Raw genomic sequence first — 22,246 nt, forward strand, 5'->3', positions numbered from 1 at the left:
TTGGTGGCGCCATGGCTAGAGCTCTGGGCCCAGGAAGACTTGAGTTCAAAAATGGTCTCAGACACTTACTAACTATGGGACCCTGGGCAAGTCAATTAACTGCTTTCTGCCTCAGTTTCCCCAACCATAAATGAGGATTAAAGTAACACTGCCACCCAATGTTTCCTATGACAATAAAAGGACTTGACCCTAGGGCTTTGCAGTCAGTTCTCTATTTGTTGTGCCGCACTGCACATTATTATTGTGAACAGCTAAGTGGCACAGTAGATGGAGCTCTGGACCTGGAGACAGGAAGACTCATCTTCCTGAGCTCAAATCTGGCTACAGATACTCCCTAGCTGTGTGACCCTGGGCAAGTCACTTAACCCTGTTTGCCTCAGTTTCCTCATCTGCAAAATGGGCCGGAAAATAAAATAGCAAACCACTCCAGTATCTTTGTCACAAAGAGTCAGACATGACTGTGAAACATCTATCGTCATCACTGCTGTCATTATTATTATGCCATAAACGTGTAAATAGTAAAGGGTAAATCACAATACATTGTACGGTGGGCCTCAGACATAGGCCGCAAACTGTAAAAACTAGAACAGGGCCCTCAAACGCCGTTTTAAGGAAATGATGTAGACTGCCTTTAAGGTCTTTTATCAACAGGAATAAGGCAGAGGCTAAGGAGAAGAGCCACTTCCACTCTGTTGCACTGTGCTATTAGTTTAGGAATATACGGTATTTAGTGGGGTCTCCGATGAACACCCAAATGATGTCAGAATTGGAACAAGATGCCTCTGAGAGACCCAACTCGACTAGTATCAGCTTTGTGCAGGTTACGATGTCAAAGAATCGCTGACTTCCAGGGTCAGGGGCCTCAAAGTGCATCTTGTCTCACCTGAGCCTGAATGGGAATTATCTCTATCGTGTACCTGACAAGTGGCCAACCAGCCTTCTCTTGATGACCTCTAGTGATGGGGAACTCACTACATATATAATTGGGTCTGTCTTGCAGGGTTGTTGTGAGGATGCCATGAGGTCACGTATGTAAAGCATTTCGCACACCTAAAAGTGCTAAATAAATTAGAGTTGTTATTAATTATTATTATGACCTCCAAGGCAGCCGATTGCACTTGCGTAACTGATTACTGGGAATTTTTTTCCTCTCATCAAGCTTAAAACTACGTGGCTGCAATTACGCTCAGGGCTCCTGGTTCTGCTCGCTGGGGCCAGGCCGAATGAGTCTTAGCCCTCTTCCATATGACAGCCTTTCATATATGTGAAGGCAGGAATCATAGCACGCACACCCCCTCCCCCGTCCCTGTATCAGCAAGGCGATAGTCACAATATAGACGATAATTGTCAATGTGCCTGCGAGGTTCTGTATCGCAAAATATAGGAGACCCTCCACATAGAGGGTAGAAGTAAACCATTTATTCAGACGCCAGAGAACCAGGTCTAAAGTGTTATTATATCCCCCCTCCCCTGAAGTCTTATTTTTTCTTGGCTAAAAATACCCAACTGATTCTCGTTTGGCATGGTTTTGAGACCCTTGCCATCCTGGGCACCCTTCTCTGCATTCTCTCCAGTTTGTCAATGCTCTCTCTAAAAGGGGCGAGGAAGTGGTACGGTAGATAGAGTTCTGACCCAAAGTCAGGAAGACCTGAGCTCAAATCCTACCTCAGATACTTTGTGAGCTATGTAACCTCAGGCAACTCAAAACCTCATTCTGACTCGGTTTTCTCATCTATAAAACGGGGGTGACGATAGCACTCACCTCTCGGGGTCGTTGTGGGGATGAAGTGATATGAGTTGTAAAGCCTTCACAAGCCTCAAAGTGCTGTTATGATTAATACCATTACTGCCGTGATCATCATAAAACATGGCAAAAGAAATGAACGCACAACTGCAGGAAAGGTCACACCAGGACCATCGCCTCCTTCGCCAAGGACCCTATGGCTTTCTTCAGTGCAGCCTGAATACCCAAGACGCTGCAAGGTCAAATACCGAAGCTGGAGCGTAAACACGTTGGCCACGTAACGAGGAGATGGGGCTCGTTGGAAAAGGTCCCGATGTCGGGAGAGATGGAAGGCAAAAGGAAAGGGGCCGGCGGAGGATGAGACAGACAGATAGTGTGGTGGAAAGAATGAACGTGAGCTTGGCTGGACTTTGGGAGATAGTGGAGGATACAAGGGCCTGACGTGCCACGGCCATGGAGAGCCAGATGTGACTGATGACTGAACAACGACAAAGAGCGATGTTAGCCAGAAAGGCTGCAGTGTCATCTTGTTGACTTGTTTTGAGTTTGCACAATAGAGTATGAACGTCTGTCCTTTAGTCCTGCCCTTCTCTCTCTCTCTCTCTCTCTCTCTCTCTCTCTCTCTCTGTGTCTGCCTCTCTGTCTCTGTCTCTCTCTCTCTGCCTCTCGTCTTTCTGTCTCTGTCTCTCTCTTTCTATGTCTCTCTGTCTCTATCTCTTTCTATATGTGTCTCTTGTCTTCTTTTGTCTCTGTTTTTCTATCTGTATCTTTCTCCCTCTCTCTTTGTCTCTCTGTCTGTCTCTCTGCCTCTATTTCTCTGTCTGTTTCTCTTCTGTCTGTCTCTTTCTGTCTCTCTCTCTGTCTCTCTCTCACTCACCGTCTCTGTCACAGGATTTTTAAAACAGTAGCTTTCATTCCTTGCTTATGCTTTGTCTGTGGCCTGCTGTGCCTAGCACGGTGCCGTGGTCATGGTGGATGTTCCATAAATGTTGGCCAATGTGACTTAATGGCTGTGTGATCATGTTAAAGGACAGCCTAAACAGAAATGGGCAACATAAAAGTACGCATTAGGATGAAAAGAGCCAGGAACCGTAATAAATTACACTCGTGAGGAAAAGAGAATAGTTTGAAAAATTGAGTAACATAGAATTAGAATTATTAAATCCAGTGCTTGGCATATGGTTGTCATTCAGTCCCTTCAGTCATGTCCACCTCTTTGTGACCCCATTTGGGATTTTCGTGGCAAAAATACTGCAATGGTTTGCCATTTCCTTCTCCAGTTCATTTTACAGATGAGGAAACTGAGGTAAAGAGGGTTAGTTAAGTGACTTGCCGAGGGTCACACAGCTAGGAAGTATCTGAGGCTAGATTTGAACTCAGGAAGATGAGTCTTCCTCACTCCAGGTGCAGCGCTCTATCCACTGTGCCATCTAGCTGCCCTAATGATCACTTAATAAATGCTTCTTCTTCTTGTTGTTGGTAACATAGTGCCATAACATTTAGAATAAGATAACTTCGGCATTTTTTAAATTACTAAATAAAATGCCAGGTAATGTCAAGTTGCCAACTTACAAAGATCCAATTTACAAACACCTTCTATATACAACAAGGCCCTAGAGACTCCTTCCTCAATTTCCCTCTCACGTCCCCTACCCCAGACCTTTTTTCTCCCCTGATTTAGTATCTGGGCTTCCATATAATCTCTAGGTTCTAAATAATTATAAAACATAGAATGTATTTGACCTAGAAAGGCACGTCCAATTCTGTAGATGTAGAGAATTAACATGTTGTAGGCGACCATGACTATAAATATAAATAAAACCCCTTCTTCTCACCTTCTCCCTCCACCTTCACAAACTACCTAAACACCAAACAGCAGAGCAGGAATTCCTTTCCTTGCCAGAGCCCTCCCCTCCCCCCACATTCTCCCTATAGATGAAAAGAGGGTTTCTCTTGCTGCTAAAAGGTGTCAAGATGGGGAAGTTCATAGGGTTTAGAGCATCTGGTCTTGCAGGTGATCTGATATAACCCTTTCATTCTTAAGACTAGGAAGCTAAGGCCATGACAAGTTAAATGACTAATTCAATCAAGGTCTAGATAGCAGAGAGAGATCTAGAATCCCCTGACTTTAAATCCAGAGCTCTCTCTCCTGTCTGTATATCCTCCTACATCCCGTTACTATCTTCTTCTCTCTACTGTCTAAGTGTTCCAGAAACACACACTGCCTGTATTCCTGGAATATTTACTAGGAAGGCAGAATGCATTTTCCAAAACAACATTTAGAAATAATAGCTAGCTGTAATTAGCCGAGAGAGATTACTATTTTACTATTATGTTAATAACTAATTATTAATTTGGGATCCAGGCTTTTCCCCTTTATTTCCTCATTTAAAGTCCAGCCCCTGTAAAAAAGTCAGTCTGTGAAGGACATGACTAATTGAGGAGATGCCCTAACCCTTGGGTACATGCTTCTCAATCTTGGGCAGGACCCCACCCACCTAGGAAACTTTACTTCTGTTTAGAGTGTAAACGGAATCCAGTCTGGACTAGTTCTTACCCCTGAGGAAAAGAGGTCCTGTCCTTGTACCCCTCCATTTGAATTTAGGGTGACCCAGTTCATGAAGGAGAAAATCAACCAGAGTGGTCTGGATGAAGATAGATTCCTCTGTCCTCATTGCTGGAGGCAGCTGAGTCTTATGATCCGGGACATTCTCATCAGGAAGAAGAACTCAAGACTTCTAGACCACTTCCTCATTAAATGTCCACCAATCAGGGTTGGCTTTCACTTGTCAAGGGCCCTTTCAAAGATTATTTAAAGATTTCAGGCTCTCCAAAGACAATTATGATTTATTATTATTATTATTATTATTTGCCCAGAAACTCTGTCTCAGGGTTTTTCATTCATCACATAGCTCTGCTTTCTAGATACATTAAGAGTCAAATAGGCTTTTGTGATATGGCCTGAGAATTGAGTCTCTATTTAATAATAATAATACCTCTTGCATTTGTATAGAACCTTATGGTTCCCAAAGTACTTTCATCCCAACAACCCTATGAGGTGGGTAGAAAATAGGGATTGGCACTGTGATTTCATTGGTATACGGAATTCCTGGATGAAGAAACTCAGTCTGCTGGTGCAGGTCAGCCTCTTCTATTGTCTCAGCATGTTGAGAGATCTCTGGACTTTCAGATAATCTTTAAATTCTAACTAATCTAACTTAAGCTCAGAGATGTGAGGGGACTTGCCCAGGGTCATATTGGCTGGTATGTCTCAGGGGAGGGACTTTGAACCCAGATTTTCCTGATTTCAAGTTTGTTTCCCACATTGCTCATACAGTATCATTTGTACGGGAAACATTATGTCAAGTCCAAACTACCAACTTTGCCCTGAACTCTTGATACATAATCAGACTGTCTATATTATTTAAAATGCCAGGTGAATAGCCAGTATTTGGGAAGAAAGCAGGTGTGTCTTACTTTATGGAACATCTGGTCATCACTAACACCATCATTAATTTTGTTTCTACTTCTTATGAGATGGATAAAGAAAGGAGCCATGAACATCTATGTTTAAGAATGACATAATGAGTGACCAGGCACCTTTTGAAAACATGTTTCAAAATGAATGTTATTTCTTAATTTTCAGGGTGCCGGTGTGACATTGGGGGATCTGTCAACCTTATGTGCAATGACCTTTCCGGAGCCTGCCAATGTAGGGAACATATTGTGGGCCCGTCGTGCCAACAGTGAGTCTTACTCTAAAGCTAATTTCATAATTTCCACTAATGTTCACAGTATCATAGCAGCTAGGAGGACATTAAAAATAATTTAGATGACAAATAATCTAAATCAATTTTTTTTAAATGAGGAAACTGAGATCTAAATTGGTTAGGGCTGGGATTTGAACCTATGGTCTAGAATTGAGGTAAAGTGAGAAGTTGCTCTGAGTTTAAGTAAGGATACATTTAAATTGATGTTTGAAGACAGGCTTAGAAACTTTGAGAGCTTCTGGCCCTCAAACACATTTCCTCCCAATTAACCCAGACCAACTTCACTAGCAAGTCATCAGAGATTACAAACGACCAAATAATCATAGGAACATCGATTTAGAGCAGGAAGAAACATCGGTGACGATCTCGTCTAATCCCTTCATTTTACTTAGAGGAAACTAAGGCCCGGAGTGTTTCAGTGACTCGCTCATGGTCTCACAGTACACATTCAGAGGTGAGATTTGAACTCAAGTTCTCTCACCTCTCACCTTCTTCTGCCCCTAAAATATTGGCCTTATAATTTTAGCCTAAGAAGGTTTAGAAGTGGAGATAAATTAGGTTCAGAGGTACCACAGGACCCACCTTGCACACTTTGATTTTCCACAGGCCACTCACGGCTTCAACAGCCTGTGAAAAAGTAGCCTTGCTCGGGGGCTTTGCAGCGTGGTCTAATGTGAAGAGCCGTGGAGGAAGGACCAAGAGCCCCCTTGTCTGAGTTTCAGCCCAGCCAATTATCTACCTGCTTGTGTGACTTAGACAAGTGGTTCTACCTGTCTGGTCCCCAGTTTCCTCATCTGTAAAAAGAGGGGCCTGGACTGTATGATCCTTTACAGCTTTAATTTCTCTTTGGAACAGAAACCCTGAGGGTCTTCCCCTCCCAGCTTATGCTTTTTTTTAATCTTTTTTTTTTTCTAATTAAAGGGGCCATCCGTTGATTCACTTCTTAAAGGGGCCTATTCACTGAATGAGCATTACCTCACTCTAAGTGAGCACCTGAAAAGGCCTTAGCCTAAAAGGACCAGGGTCTCCTATTGCATCCTGGGCCATCTCCAGTCATCCCAGTGAATATCAGGCCACTGGACCCAGATGGCTCTGGAGGAGAAAATGAGGCTGTCATGTGACCTTGCACAGCCCTCCCTCACTCAAATCAAAGTCAACTGCAAGTCAAGTCATCATTTCCCTGATGTCATGGTCCTCTTTGAGAATAAAGGACAAACACAACAGCCTATGTGCAAGTGGTATCAAAGGCCAAAGGATGATAACTGGGCGTGCACCAATTTGGAGCACTGGCATTCCTGACATCCCTTTATCCTGGTGGATGTAAAAGCTTTGAAAATGTCCCTGGCAATAATCTCCTCCACCCTTAAGAATTAAAACGAATAATTCTTCAGTGGTGGTGGGTAGGGAAATTATCCTGTTGCTTATTTTCTTTAAAATCCCTATAAGGTTAGTCAGTCTGTCCAGTCAATAAAGATTCATTAAGTGCCTACTATGTGCCAAGTGGGGCAGCTAGATGACCCAGTGGATAGAGCGACGGGCCTGGAGTTAGGAAGACCTGAGTTCAAATTCGGTCTCACAGACTTACTATCTGTGTGACCCTGGGCAAGTCACTTAACCTCTGTTTGCCTTAATCCACTGGAGAAGGAAATGGCAAACCACCCCAGCATCTTTGCCAAGAAAACCCATAGACCATAGTATGGTCCACAGTGTCATGAAGAGTCGAACACAACCGAACTACTGAACAACAACAACAAAATGTGCCCGGCATTGTGCTAAGCGCTGGGGATACAAAAAGAGGCAAAAGATGGTCCCTGAAGACCTGAGTTCAAATGTGGCTTCAGGCATTTAGTCCCTGTGCAAGTCGCTCCGCCGGCCTCAGGCTTCTTATTTACAAAATGGAAATGATAGCGGTACCTCTCTCCTGGGGCTGTCGTCAGGATAAAATGGGCTAATATTGGCAAACCTCTTTGCAAACCTGAAGTGCCATAGAAACGTTCCCAGTTATCATTACTCTTCATGTTCTGAAATTCCACAATATGCAGACCATTCAATAAGTTGTGTATTCTCTTTAAAATCCCCGTGGAAGTTACAAAAATTCCAAATGCGTGCTCTACCATCCTTGGTTACCTATCAGTGTTATTACTAAAAAGTTGGTTTAGGTCTGTCAAAAGGGCAAATTAACTACTACTGGCATGGAATACCACCACATTGTAATAAGTCCCTGACTGTGAAGTCAACTCTTCAGGGAAATACTTTAATTTTGAAAGAAAAAAAAAGAACAAAAAGAAAATAAAACCATGCCAGGTTTCTTAATAGGTATTTCTAATTGGAAATCCCTGCTGGTCAATTTAATGCATTAATGTTATGTGAGCAAGAATAATTCCACTAAGCTTAAGAAAACACACACACACACACACACACACACACACACACACACACACACACACATTTTGCTACAGAAAGATTATTTCATTTACCACTTAAACCTTGGGGAAATACATACCATAGCAAAGCAACCTTTAGAATAAAAGCACACAAATTTTGCATACACATTTTTTCAGTCTATGTCAGTTTCACTGTATTAAATTTTAATTCTGTTTTAAATAGTATTACATAACGTAGTATTTTAAAATATGCTTGTTTTACTCACCTCTGAAACTGCATTTGACACAAATCCATTTAATCATATAACAAAGTGACATATAATCAAAGGAACGAAGAATCTGGATAAAAATGTTTTCGGTGTAAATTTCAGGAAGGAGAATGGCAAGAAAACACAATTGTTATCTAATTTATTAATCTGATAGGTCATATCTTTAATGCAAAATAACATAATTTCAAATTACTTGGTTATTGATAATCCTTAGCATATATTAAAGGAAAGATATGCCTGTAGCCTATGCAAAAATAATTTACCTATTGCAGTTCCTCAGGCTTCCACTGAAGACTAATTCTGATGCCACATCATAACGTAGAGGTGACCATGGTCTTTGGGGGGTATGCCAATGGAATTCAATCTCTAGCAGGTCCTAGCCAACTGGACAGAGCTGTTGGTGGTGGTGGTGGTTCCAGGACCAGTCTAGCTAAGGTTAGAGAGGCTCAGTATCGGAGGGTTGGCCATCAAGTGATACGTTTGGAGGGCTCCAGCAGCCCTGGAAACCACCTACTGATGTATAAAGGGGAGTATAATCTATTCTAGGTATGTCAGATGCTTGGGGCACGCTACCCAAAAGGTTATATTTATATGCTTACATAAAAAGAAAGCAATCTTATATAAAGAAGAAAAAAGAGAAAGAAAACTATTTCTCATTTGTCTTGCTCCCTTTGATGAGACCGTATACAATTCCATGCAATGTTTCTTAGCAGTAGCCATTGGGATAAAAGGACAGTGAGTGGGAATATGACAGCTTGTACTGTAACTGAGGAGGAACAGGATCCTAATCTTTCCTAATTAGCCTAATTAGCTGCATCCGTGTTTATTTTTAATTTTTCAAAGGCCGGAAGACAATTATTATTTCCCTGATTTACATCACATGAAGTTTGAAATTGAAGACGGCATGACACCTAATGGAAGAGAGGTTCGATTTGGCTTCAGTCCTTCAGAGTTCCCCAATTTCAGTTGGCGGGGCTATGCGCAGATGACCCCAGTACAGGTATGCCCATTAACAACAGACAGCTTGATGAAAGAGCCACGTTCATCAGTGACAATGGAGATGAGATGAGATAGTGTGTATAGAATGCTTTGCAAACCTTCCGGTGTCCTGGAAATATTAATTAATAACTATGACTGTGTTATCAGTTAGCCTCTTAAGTCCTCACCCAGAGCACTAACACTGCCCCGCCGTAGGCATTATTCTGTCTCCCACTTCAAAAGAGCAGGAGACACCAAAGAGAATGTTTAAATTGTGTATTAATTGACAAATAATTATGTATGTGATGACGTCACAATACATTTGACCTTTATTGGTCACCAGTAAAGTCAGAAGAGGAGGGGTAAGAAAGGGTGACTCTCTTTGGAGGGTCTTTTGAGAGGCAAGAGACTGAAAAAAAAAAAAACTAAACAAAATACCATCCCTGGAATGAATCAAGTAACTGTAGCCAAGAGAAATAGGAAAAAAGCAATTTGCTGATCATTCTGTATTTATGAGCACCCTACTTAAATATTGAAGGTTATGTTTGCCCCTTCTTTGGAAATGTTTTTTAAGACTTGCCTATTTTGTTGAAGATTCTGGGGAATAGAAATTGTAAGTTACTGTGGAGAATTAGGGGTAAAGTTACATTATCTGGGATAATATTTCATTCTCTTCAGTTCTGTTCTCATTTCTCTTCCATTCTTCCATTTTTCTGATTCTCAAAACTTTATATTTATAATACAAAATAGCTAAGAAAATAAGAAAATGCTATGCTAGAAGGAAAGTCTCTGGTTTCTTGATCTCTCTTCTCTATTTCTTATTTAAATTGTGTTTCCTATTTGATTCCAGCTAAAAATAAAAAGATTCATCACTCTGGATACTTATATCATCATTGTACGCCTAGTTTGGGGGGCGGGGAATGTTGTCATTGAAAAATGTTGAACAATCGACCTGAAGGCTAGTTGGCTGGCTGGGTAATCCCTTCTTCTCTTTTTCTAATCCAGTATCTTCATAATGAAAAAGAAAGAATGATGATATTTTGGTGTCATGACGGTTTTATGTGTGTGTGTGTGTGTGTGTGTGTGTGTGTGTGTGTGTGTGTGTGTGTGTGTGTTGTTGCTCTTGGTGAACTCAAGTGGGAGATGTTTTTTAATTAAAAATGACCTAATTCTCGATTTTTCTATCTCCAACAAGCTATGATACTTAAATGATTTCATTTTTCTATTTATGTTTTTGAAATGATTTTCTTCTCCATTAAAATAAAATCACATTGAGAATGTTGATGATGCTTATGCTTTTGGTGGTCTCAGTGATTCCCATGATCCGTCTGCCATTTCACACGAGCCATCAAACCACTACTAGAAATCAACGTTCCCTGATTTTCAGCTGCTACCGCCAAAGTGAAGTTCCTCCCAATACCTCACCTTCTTCTATCCTTCTCCACCATTTTCTTTCTAACTCTGGCCCCACTTTTTTGTTTGAGTTCTCCATCAGTTTTACTGACCACTTCTACATAATTAGCACTATCATCAGATTTCTTCCTCACTTTCTTTTTCTGAAATTTTCTCCGTAGTTTGCATTTACCATCTCACTCTTCATTTTATATTGGGAAAAGCAAGAGAACATTCGTTCCTCATCTGTTTTTAGCATTTTCTAAGCTGACTTTCGTGGGTTACCGCTAACATGGTATCTCCCATTCATATGTTAAAGTCACTCAAGATTTGTGGATAAATATTATCATTTAGTCAACAAGCATTTAAGTGCTACTGGGAATATAGTATATATATTTAATGGTATTGGGAATACAAATACGAGCAAAAAGAAAGACAGTGTTTGCCCTCAAGAGGCTTATAGTCTAATCAGGAAGACAACACATAAAAGGAAGCTGAAAGGGGGAAGAGAGAAGATACCCAGTTTAGGGGGATTGATGGAGAATGCCAAGAGGTGTGCAGCCTGGTGGGAAATCACAGAGATAACCTTATTCAATGATTCTCTGTGTACCAACATGAAGCAAGGCAAAAAACTGTGCCTGTATGGAATCAATAGAAAAGGGATCCCCAAGAGATATTAAGGATCTACAGGTGCTTCCTCTTTTTGGATGACATTGTATTGATTGCATCAAGCCCAAGAATACTACTGGAACTCCTTAATGAAACACACAGTGTGGAAGAAAAAAATTAAAATTTAAAATACTCTGTGTTCTAGTTGCATCTCTGGAGAGAGAGAGAGAGACAGAGAGAAAGAGACAGAGACAGAGACAGAGAGACAGAGAGACAGAGACAAAGACAGAGACAGAGAGACAGAGAGACAGAGAGAGGAAAGAGAGACAGAGACAGAATGACAGATAGAGATAGAGAGAGAAAGAGACAGAAAGAGACAGAGACAGACAGAGAATGAAAATCTAAAGGGACAGAAACTAATCCTGTCTTTGAAAATTTCTCTGCCCAAGCCTTTTTCTGGTTACAATCTAAATGGTTCAAAAACACAATTCCATAATTGAAGTGAAGCAGGAGTGCTAAATTTAAGTAATGGTGTTTGATTCATCAAACAGAAAAATAGTAACTTCCTTTTCACTCCACCCTGGAGAACCTTGATCCTGAAACCATTCAATCCCAGTTTAAGTACTTCCTCCAAGGGCTGGCCTTTCCACCTAGTCAAAAAAGGAACTCAATTAATTAAATTAATCAAGGGGCTCCTCTTAGTCTGATCATTACCTTAATTTTTGAGAGCCTAATGAGACCTCTCCTTTTAGAAACTAGTGCAGGGGTGGGGAACTTGCAGCCTCCAGGCCACTAGGTCCTCCAGTGTGGCCCTTTGGCTGAATCCAAACTTCACAGAACAAATCTCCTTAATAAAAGGATTTGTTCTGTAAAACTTGGACTCAGTCAAAAGGCCCCACCTTTACTTAGACCCTCTATAAGAATGATGCAAAAAGATTTCAGTGCAGGACACTGGGAATTCATAGTTAAAGAAAGTCTGATAAGGTTTCTCATTTACATGAGACCAACAACTTTAGACTAAACACTTTCATCAACAAAGCTAGCATTTATGATACTCTTTAAGGTCTGAAAAGCACCTTTACAAATGTTATCCCATTTCTAACAGCCCTAGAAAATAGGTGCTATAATTGTCCTCATTTTACAAGAAACTGAGCCAGACAAATATTAGGGCACTCGCTCAGGGTCCCATAGCTAGTAAATACTTGAAACCAAATTTGAACTCAGCGCTTCCTAACTCCAGGTCCAGAACCCTATCACTGTGCCACCCAGCTGCCCCCTAAAAAACAACAAAAGCTTATTAAGGTATCTTTGAAGAATTCAGCTCTCTAATGGTACTTGCGTAAATGCTACAGATATCTTGTTCCTTTGAAAGATTCACCGTCTTGTTGATTTGGCTACTGTCATCATTGGTATGGAACAGCTGGGTGGCACAGTGAATAGAGTGGCAGGCCTAGAGTCAGGAAGACCCCAGTTCAAATCCGGCCTCAGACACTTACTAGTTGTGTGACCCTGGACAAGTCACTTAATCCTGTTTGCCTCAGTTTCCTTGTCTATAAAGTGAGCTGGAGAAGGAAATGGCAAACCACTCCATTATCTTTGACAAGAAACCCCCAAATGGGATCATGAAGAGTCAGACACACAACTTAAAAAGGACTCTACAACAACTATGTGCCATCACAACTTGACTGTCCCATCTCTCTGCCTGGTCACACACATCCTTGACATTTTTTTACCCCAACTTTTGTGGGCAAGTCATTGTTGCTAATATGCTGCAGCCTACTTTACCTCAACGTTTATCTGTCCACTGCGTTTTCAATCCCTTTCAGAAAAATCCTTCCCCCCTCCCGCCCCACTTTACTCAGGTGGCACAGTGAATAGAATGACGGGCCTGCAATCAGGAAGATCTGAGTTTAAATCCAGCTTCAGACACCTACGGGCTTGTGTGACCGTGGGCAAATCACATAACCTCTGTTTGCCTTAGTTTTCTTAACTATAAAATGGGGAGAGGGCAGCTAGGTGGCACAGTGAATAGAGCACAGGCCCTGGAGTGAGGAGGACCTGAGTTCAAATCCGGCCTCAGACACTTGACACATTTACTAGCTGTGTGACTTTTGGCAAGTCACTTAAACTCAATTGTTCCGCCTTCCCCCCTCCAAAAAAAAAAACCCACTATAAAATAGGGATAATTACAGCACTTGCCTTGCACAGTTGTCATAAGAATTAAATGACATTTATTTTTACACATTTTACAATCAGGTTTTAATTTTACAAACTTAAATTTTAAATGTTTTTAAATATAAATTTTACAAATTCATTATTTACAGATAATATTTGTAAAGTGCTTAGCACAGTGTCTGGTATACACTAGGTACTATATAAATGCTTAATTCCTTTCCCTCCTCCCTCTTTTTCTGAGACTATGTTCTGTGATTTGCAGTTCACTGATCTGCCTCAGTTTTCTCATCTGTAAAAAAGGAGATAAATAATAGTACCCACTTCATACGGTGGAGACAATATTTGTAAAGCATCATGCAAAACTTAGACTGCTATATAATTCCTGGATGGGAGCAAAATGATGAAATATGCTATTTTTCTTAGAGCTCTTCTGCCTCCCTCACTAGGCCCCTTCTATTGTTCCAGTGCTCCCTTAGTGGCAAACCACTCTAGTGTCTTTGCCAAAAAAACTCCAAATGGGGTTAAGGAGATTCAGACATGACTGAAGTGATTTAACGACAACAACAACAAAACACACACATGTGTTTGTGTTGCTTTTCCATTCAGTATCAATGATCTTATTCAAAGACATCCTTTATCCTCCAAGTCACCCGAAATAATTCTTCTCATTGTCCCAGTGGCCACATGTATCCTTCAGGGTTGGTGCATGCTTCCTGTGACATGTTGGGACCTGGAGTTTTGGTTCAAGTTCTATAGCTTGTAGAGGCTATTCCTTGAGGATTTAAAAGCTTGGCAGGGCTCTCTTGAGCTTAAAGGGTCCATTGTCTAAGCACCTGCAGCACCAAAACTAATATATTTCATTTCCCGTCGGGTGTGGTTTGGTATCCATAGGTATCTTTGATGGAACAGAAAGATAATTCTCTTTTCACAATTAAATGAACGAAAGTCCTACTGAAATACCTCATCATCAGGAAGGGGTGACCCTGGGTTCTTAAAAGCTATGCCAAAAGCCTCTGCAAGATTCTGCTAATCTGGAAAGTGATAGAATATGCCCATAGACAGACTGAGTCTGCTGTCCAAGCACCAACCTCTCAGAGATGTTCACTACCAGGGTGTCGGTCTCTAGGTGATAAATTATTTTTTACGCCACTAAAGTCTGAAGGAGTTTCGGTCTGTGTTGGTAGAGGGATCACCAACACCCAATCATGCAGAGGTCAATTTTGAATCCTGAAGACATTTGGATTTTGACTACTGAGGGATTCAGCCATCCTCCGTGTTTATCCGTACTCCACCTCCACACCATCTCCCTGCGGGGGGCGGTAGTTATACACCTTCCTCTTTTTCTTCTCCTCCTTTTTCTCTTTCCCAGCCAGAGGTGGTTGTCCCTGTCACCGTGGCTTCCTTTAAGCTAGGTCACCTAGTGCTCTGCTAGGTCAGCCTGGTTACAAAAAGGTCAAAAGGGAGGATCTCAGTTGCTGGCTCTGACTCTAATTGTAAGTGACTTTAATCTCTTGTTAGGCTGGTCATCCCTCCATCTTCTCCTTCTACACTTGAGTATTGCTGTCCATTAAGCTGCCAACTTGCTTGCTTATCGAGGGTGTCCATGTTGAGTGTGCGTGTAACTCATAATACAAAATTAGTGTTTGGCTGATTGGGCTCCTAACCCATTGTCTAGTCCACACTTTATGGATGTTGTTGTCTGTTTATTAACTTCCATTTTACAGAATGAAGTGATGATAAGATTGAATGTGGACAAATCAAAGCAATACTTATTTCGTGCCGTTCTGAGATATATTAACCCTGGAACTGAAACGGTGTTTGGTCACATGACTACTTATCGGTCTCGGTCTAAAGCAGGTAGGTATATGTAAGCCTTTCCTGAACATCCCAATAGCTAGTGTTCCCCTCTCCTCCCAAATCATCTTATATCTATTTTGTATATGCCTATATATGTGTATGGTACCTCCTCTGGTTAAAGCATAAGCACCTTGAGGGCAGGGTTGTTTCATATTTTAACTTTGTATTCCCGTCACCTGCACAATGTCTGATATGTGGTAATCACTTAATAAATACTTTATTGATTGGTCAGTCAGAGGAATGCTTCCTCACATTTTCTTAATTTGGATGCATTTAAAAATATTTTTACATCCATTGCCTTAAAATCAGTTCTCCAAATGTCCTTTCCTTTGCTAACTTGCCTTTCTCTAAAAAGCTTGCTCATATTTATATTCAACATTCATAATTATTAATTGTTTGTTGATGATTCATTTTCTAGAAATCGACAAAATTTAATACTGTTGGATTACAAGCAGGGCATATAGCCATCTTTATATTCTACCTCTGGCTTTGGGGCCAGAAATCCAGGTGTTGGGATGGGGGGTGGGGGTGGGGGAGAGAGAAGAGAAAGAAAGAGGAAAAATAGGGAATTTGGGTAAGGTTAGCATAAGGGATAATGTTTGGGTGTTTGTACTCTTTCCAACCAGGGAATTTCCCAGTAGCTTCAAGAAAGACTTAGGGAGAGCTCCGGGTTTTGCTCAAAAGACCCACAGGATTCCTTCTGAATTGAAGGAAGCCTGGGGCGGGGGTGGGACAAGAATGGACCCATTCCCTTGGTTATTTTCTTTCAGATTATGCCAGGTCTAGAGGAGGCTAGGTTGAGTGATAAAATTATTGTGTAGCTAGTCTCAAGCTTAACAATTTGGGTTTAGCTGAAACTTGTATCAGATTCCAAAAATAATATTTACTTAATAAATATTGCACAGGTGAGCCATACTTGGGAAAGGATAGAAAATGTTTCTACTGGCTCACAGGGGAAAAAAATCACAAGTACAAAGCAACTGACAAATTTAGTTTAGGGTGTTTTGAGAGTGACATAATGGGTTCAACTCATGTCCTTTTAAAAGGAAGACCATAGTAAATTCTTAAACAAACAGCATGTAAAAATGATGTTTTTTAAAAAAATCTTACTCAGATTTCAACCTGATTTGTATTCTTAAGTGTTTTTTAAAATTTAATATAGTGTAGAGTCTTAGTAACACATTTTTCTCCACTGTGCTTTCTATTTGCCACACTCTCTTATTCTGCTTTTCTTTTGTTGGTGCTTTAGTCATGTATTTTCTATGAAAGCTACCTGGGAAAGAAGCAGCAAAGCTCCTATCCCCGCCCCCCCTGTTTAAATAGTAAACGCTCGTGACTTCCTTCCTCCTGTCTTCTAGTTCATCGTTCTCCTAGGCTCATACCAGCACTTCTCCATTGTTTGTACCTATTTTTTGCACATGGTTTTCATTTATTTATCATTTGCTTTATGATTCTTCTTATTCACTGTTTCTCCTCCTGTATTAGGTTTATGCATCGATGATATTTGTGACGATAAGCTTCTTGAGTGCAGGGACCATGTTTATTTAAACAAATTGACAAAAAATGATTTCTATGACAGCATAATACTTTGCACTGATTTTTCTAGATTATACTCTTTTCTACACCCTAAAAATCAATAACTAATGAGATCTAATGAAGCTTTTCTTATGCTGGAATAGCTTCAGTTTAGACCAAGAAGATTGACTTTAAGTCTTAAATAATAATTTTTGGGAGAAATGAAGGAATTTCCTTACATTCCAACTTAGTTTCCCCAACTTTCTCTATGAAATTATTTACTGAATATTTGATCTTTCCCATGAAAAAGAGCTAATTTAAACAGGTTATAAGTACAATGATTCTAGATTTATTTTTTTGATTGTAGAAGATAGGAATAACACCATTTTATTAGACCAAACCATAATGTGGACTAGAACAACATCATAATTCCACCTTCGTAACCTCAGTGTGGTGGCCTTGTCTTGCTTAGAGTAGGAGAAGGGAGCTGCAGGTACAGGGAGGAAGGAAACAGAGAGAGGAGGAAGGAAAGAAAGACTCCGTTTTTTTTAAATAGGCTTTTAGAAGTAAGGATCTTTGGGCATTTGAGTTTGGAAGACCAACAAAAATTTGTAATCAAGCTGTGCCAGGAGTGAGTCTTGTTAACAGGTTTATTTTATGACTTGTGCTGATACTTTTAGATTTGTAGGAGCTAAAAAGACCTTTGAGATCTTCTTGTCCAACTGCTTTATCTTACAGATCAGCAAAGTGAGAGTCAGAGAAAGAAAGTGCTTATCTGAGGTCACAGAGCTAGGTTATGTCTAATCCAGGTCTCCCGTCTGCTCATCCAGTGCTTTTCTTGGCATATACCAACACATGTCAGAAAAGAAAGAAAGAAGGAAAGGAAGGGAGGGAGGGAAGAAGGGAGGAAGGAAGGAAGGAGAGAGGAAGGAAGGAAGGAAGGAGCAAGAAAGGAGGGAGAGAGGGAGAGAGGAAGGAAGGAAGGAAGGAAGGAAGGAGGAAAGAAGGAAGGAGGGAAGGAGAGAGGGAGAGAGGAAGGAAGGAAGGAGGAAGAAAGGAAGGAAGGAAGGAGAGGGAGAGAGGGAGAGAGGAAGGAAGGAAGGAAGGAAGGAAGGAAGGAAGGAAGGAAGGAGAGGGAGGGAGGAAGGAAGGAAGGAGAGGGAGGAAGGAAGGAAGGAGAGGGAAGAAGGAAGGAAGGAGGGAGGGAGGGGGAAGGGAGGGAGGAAGGAAGGAAAGGAGGAAGGAAGGAAGGATGGAAGGAGGAAGAAAGGAAAGAAGGAAGGAAGGAGAGAGGAAGGAAGGAGGGAGGGAGAGAGGAAGGAAGGAAGGGAGGAAGGAAGGGAAGAAAGGAAGGAAGGAAAGAAGGAAGGAAGGAAGAAGGAGGGAGGGAGAGAGGGAGAGAGGAAGGAAGGAGAGAGGAAAGAAGGAAGGAAGGAGAGGGAGAGAGGAAGGAAGGGAGGGAGGGAAGAAAGGAAGGAAGGAAAGAAGGAAGGAAGGAGGGAGGGAGGAAGGGAAGAAGGAGGGAGGGAGAGAGGGAGAGAGGAAGGAAGGAAGGGAGGAATGGGAGGGAAGAAAGGAAGGAAGGAAGGAAAGAAGGAAGGAAGGAAGGAGGAGGGAGAGAGGGAGGAAGGAAGGAGCAAGGAGGAAGAAAGGAAGGAAGGAGGGAAGGAGAGAGGAAGGAAGGAAGGAGGAAGAAAGGAAAGAAGGAAGGAAGGAGAGGGAGAGAGGAAGGAAGGAAGGAAGGAAGGAAGGAAGGAAGGAAGGAAGGAAGGAAGGGAGGGAAGAAAGGAAGGAAGGAAAGAAGGAAGAAAGGAGGAGGGAGGGAGAGAGGAGGAAGGAAGGAAGGAGGGAGGGAGGAAGGAGGGAGGGAGGAAGGCAGGAAGGCAGGAAGAAAGGAAGGAAGGAGAGAGGAAAGAAGGAAGGAAGAAGGAAGGAAGGAGGGAGGGAGAGAGGGAGAGAGAAAGGAAGGAAGAAGGAAGGAGGAAGAAAGGAAGGAAGGAGGAAGGAAGGAAGGTGCAAGGAGGGAGGGAGAGAGGGAAGAACAGAGGAAGGAAGGAAAGAGGGACGGAGGAAGGGAGGGAGGGAGGGAGGAAGGAAGGGAGGGAGGGAGGAAGGAAACATTTATTAAGCATCTAATATATACCAAGCACTGTGCTAAGCACTTTACAGATATTGGCTCATTTGATCCTCACAAAAAGCCTCGGGAGAGGGATGTCATTTTATAGTTGAGGAAGTTGAGGCAAAGAGAGGTTAAGCGACCTGCCCAGGGTTATACAGCTAGTGAGTGCCTGAGGCTAGATTAGAGCTGAGGGCTTCTGACTCTAAGCTCAGTGCTCTATTCACTAAGCCGACTTTTAAGAGAACAAAATGGATCTGTTTCATCTTAACTAACCCACATAACTTTCTCAGATATGTATCCAGTGCTTGAAATGGTAGCTTTGGCATCTATAAAAATATCTTCATATTCATTCACTTGATGAACCTGTTGAATGTCTCTTGGATACTCGATAATGTGCAGGAATGAACAATGTTTTCCCCCAACAGGTACTATTCAAAGCAAAGAGATTGTCTTCCTGCCTAGCAAGGAACCAGCTTTTGTCACTGTCTCAGGAAATGGTTTTGCAGATCCATTTTCCCTCACTCCAGGAACATGGACCGTTAGTATAAAGGCCGAGGGCATCCTTCTGGTAAGACCATGGTTCTGAATAAAGGGATTTGGGTGTGATATTTTTGGGGGTGTGTGATATTTTTTCAAAGCAGGTGCCACAAGAGAGTATAACTCATAGTGGCAAAGAAGGGTTTCCGGATAGATCAAATATGGAAATTGATGATATTCATTTTTAAGGGATGAATCCATGATGACTCCTTCTCACTAGAGATTCCCCAGTTTTGATGAGATATCTTTTATAGATTGCGGATTATTATACCTTCCCTGTGCAAACAATCCTGGGAAATCAGTAGTCAGGCAAGGCATATAGTAATTGAGATCTAGGGGAAAGAAGGAAACAAGCATTTATTAAGCACCTACTGTGTACTAAGCACTGTGCTAAGTAAGCACTTTGCAAATATTATCTCACTTGATCCTTGCAACAATCCCAGGAGGTTATTATCTCAATTTTACAGTTGAGGAAACTGAGGCAGTCAATGGTTAGGTGGCTTGCTCAAGGTCACACAACCAGTAAGTATCTGAGACTAGATTTGATCTCAGGTCTTCCTTACTCAAGATCCAGTGCTCTATATACCAGCTACAGCATAATAATAATTTTTAAAAAATTATTTTTACTTCATTAAATATTTTCCAGTTACACAATAAAAATTTTGACAATTATTTTAAAAATATTTTGAATTCCAACTCTCCCTCCCTCCCTTCTCTCTCCCCTCCTTGAGAAGGCAAGGAATTCTATTTCGATTATATATGTGAGGTCATGCAAAGCATATTTCTATATTAGCCACGTTGCAAAAGAAAACACAAACAAAATAAAACAGTAAAAATTTTAAAAGCGAAAAAAATGTGTTTCAATCTTCTTTCAGAGTTCATCAGTCCTCTCTCGAAGTGGATAGAATTTTTCATCATGGGTCCTTTGGAATTATCTTGGATTATTGTCTTGATCAGAGTAGCTAAGACTTTCACAGTTGATCATCCTTACACTATTGCTGTTACTGTGTACAATTTCTCCTGGTTCTGCTCACTTCATTTTGCATCAGTTGATATAAGTCTTTCCAGGTTTTTCTGAAATCATCCCACTCATCATTTCTTATAGCACAATATTATTCCATGACAATCATGTAACAGTTTGTTCAGCCATTCTCCAACTGATGGGCATCCCCTCAATTTCCAATCTTTTGCCACCACAAAAGAGCTGCTACCAATTAGGGAATGGCTCTTATTTTTATCAATTTTGCTCAGTTCCCTGCATATTTGAGAAATGAGGCCTTCATCAGAAAAACTTGTAGCAAACATTTTTTCTCAGTTTCCTCTTTCCCTTCTAATTTTGGCTGCATTCATTTTGTTTGTGCAAAAGCTTTTAAATTTCATAATCAAAATTATCTACTTTACTTCTCATAATCCCCTCTTTCTCTTGTTTGGTCGTAAACTCTTTCCTTATCCATAGATCTGATAGGCACATTTTTCATTACTCCACCAACCTACTTGTGACATCACCCTTTATGTCTAAATCATTTATCCATTTTGACCTCATCTTGGTATACGGTGTAAGATATTAGTGTATGTCTAGTTTCTGCCAAACTGCTTTCCAGTTTTCCCAGCAGATTTTGTCAAATATTGAGTTCTTACCCCAGAAGCTTGGATCTTGGGTTAATCAAACATGAGATTGCTATGGTCTTTTACTAATGTGTATTGTATACCTAATCTATTCCACTGATCCACCACTCTATTTCTTAGCCAGTACCAGATTGTTTTCATGGTTACCAGTTGGTAATGTATTTGAAATCTGGAACTGCTAGGCTGCCTTCCTTAACATGTTTTTCATTGATTCCCTTGATATTCTTGACCTTTTGTTCTTCCAGAAGAATTCTGTTACTATTTTTTTCTAACTCTACAAAATAATTCATTGACTCATGATGGAAAATGCCATCCACATCCAGAGAATGAAATATGGAGTCTGAATGCAGATCAAAGTATACTATTTGCTCTTTTGTTTTGTTTTTTCTTTCTTGTGGTTCCTCCCATTCATTATAATTCTCCTATACAACGTGACTGATGTGAAAATATGTATGTATATATGGAGCCTATATCAGATTGCATGCCATCTTGGGGATGGGGGAGGGGAGGGAAGTGGAGAAAATTTAAAACTATGGAAATGAATGTAGAAAACTGAAGATAAATTAATTTTAAAAAAGAATCCTTTGGTAGTTTTATTGGTATGGCATTGATTAAGTAAATTAACTTAGGTAGAATTGTTGTTTTTATTATATTGACTTGGACTACTCATGAACAATCAATATTTCTCCAATTATTTAGGTCCATCTTTGTGTGGAAAGTGTTATGTAATTGTGTTCATACAATCTCTGGGTATAGTAGTAAGGCAAAATTCATGACCTCAGAGAGGCCATGGACATACTTGAGTGGTTCGGAGTTGCGAAGTATAAGGAATTCTCTAGGTAGAAGGCAGAGGAAGTATAACATTTATTTAGACTCCAGAGGATCAGATTCAAGGACCAATGCCCCCAATTTGATATTGTAGCAATAATATTCCAAAACCAATAGGCCTACCTCACTATAGTAACAAAGAAATTATAACAAAATAGTATAGCAAGGAACCAAGCTGTACTTGTAACTTCCCCTCTCTGGTAGGGCCTTCCTATAAAAGATCACTCATGAATCCTAACTCTCTACTCAGCACTCTCTCCTGCAGCTCTGCTGTCTCAGAGCTCCTTGATTTGTCTCTTGTTCAGCACTCCTGCTCTGTACTCTCTTTCAATACTGACTCTCTGCTTCTGAGTCCTGCCATTCTCCACTCCACTGTTCCTAGTTCTGTTCTTCTGCTCCCAGTTCTGGGCTCTCTTTTTATACAGTCCTAGCCATCATCTGAT

The 22,246-nt window shown here is 40.9% G+C and overlaps 1 protein-coding gene across 1 annotated transcript in view; it reads left to right on the forward strand.

The window, feature by feature from the left end:
- LAMA3 (laminin subunit alpha 3) overlaps positions 1–22,246 on the forward strand; it is a 318,911-nt gene that overhangs the window by 145,769 nt on the left and 150,896 nt on the right. Inside the window, exons 21-24 of the mRNA XM_036743735.1 lie at positions 5,391–5,490; positions 9,011–9,167; positions 15,046–15,178; positions 19,238–19,380. Coding sequence (XP_036599630.1) covers positions 5,391–5,490; positions 9,011–9,167; positions 15,046–15,178; positions 19,238–19,380 — 533 coding nt within the window. The remainder of the gene's footprint in view (positions 1–5,390; positions 5,491–9,010; positions 9,168–15,045; positions 15,179–19,237; positions 19,381–22,246) is intronic.

Source organism: Trichosurus vulpecula, chromosome 1, assembly GCF_011100635.1.
Source record: "Trichosurus vulpecula isolate mTriVul1 chromosome 1, mTriVul1.pri, whole genome shotgun sequence".
Lineage (NCBI taxonomy): Eukaryota > Metazoa > Chordata > Mammalia > Diprotodontia > Phalangeridae > Trichosurus > Trichosurus vulpecula.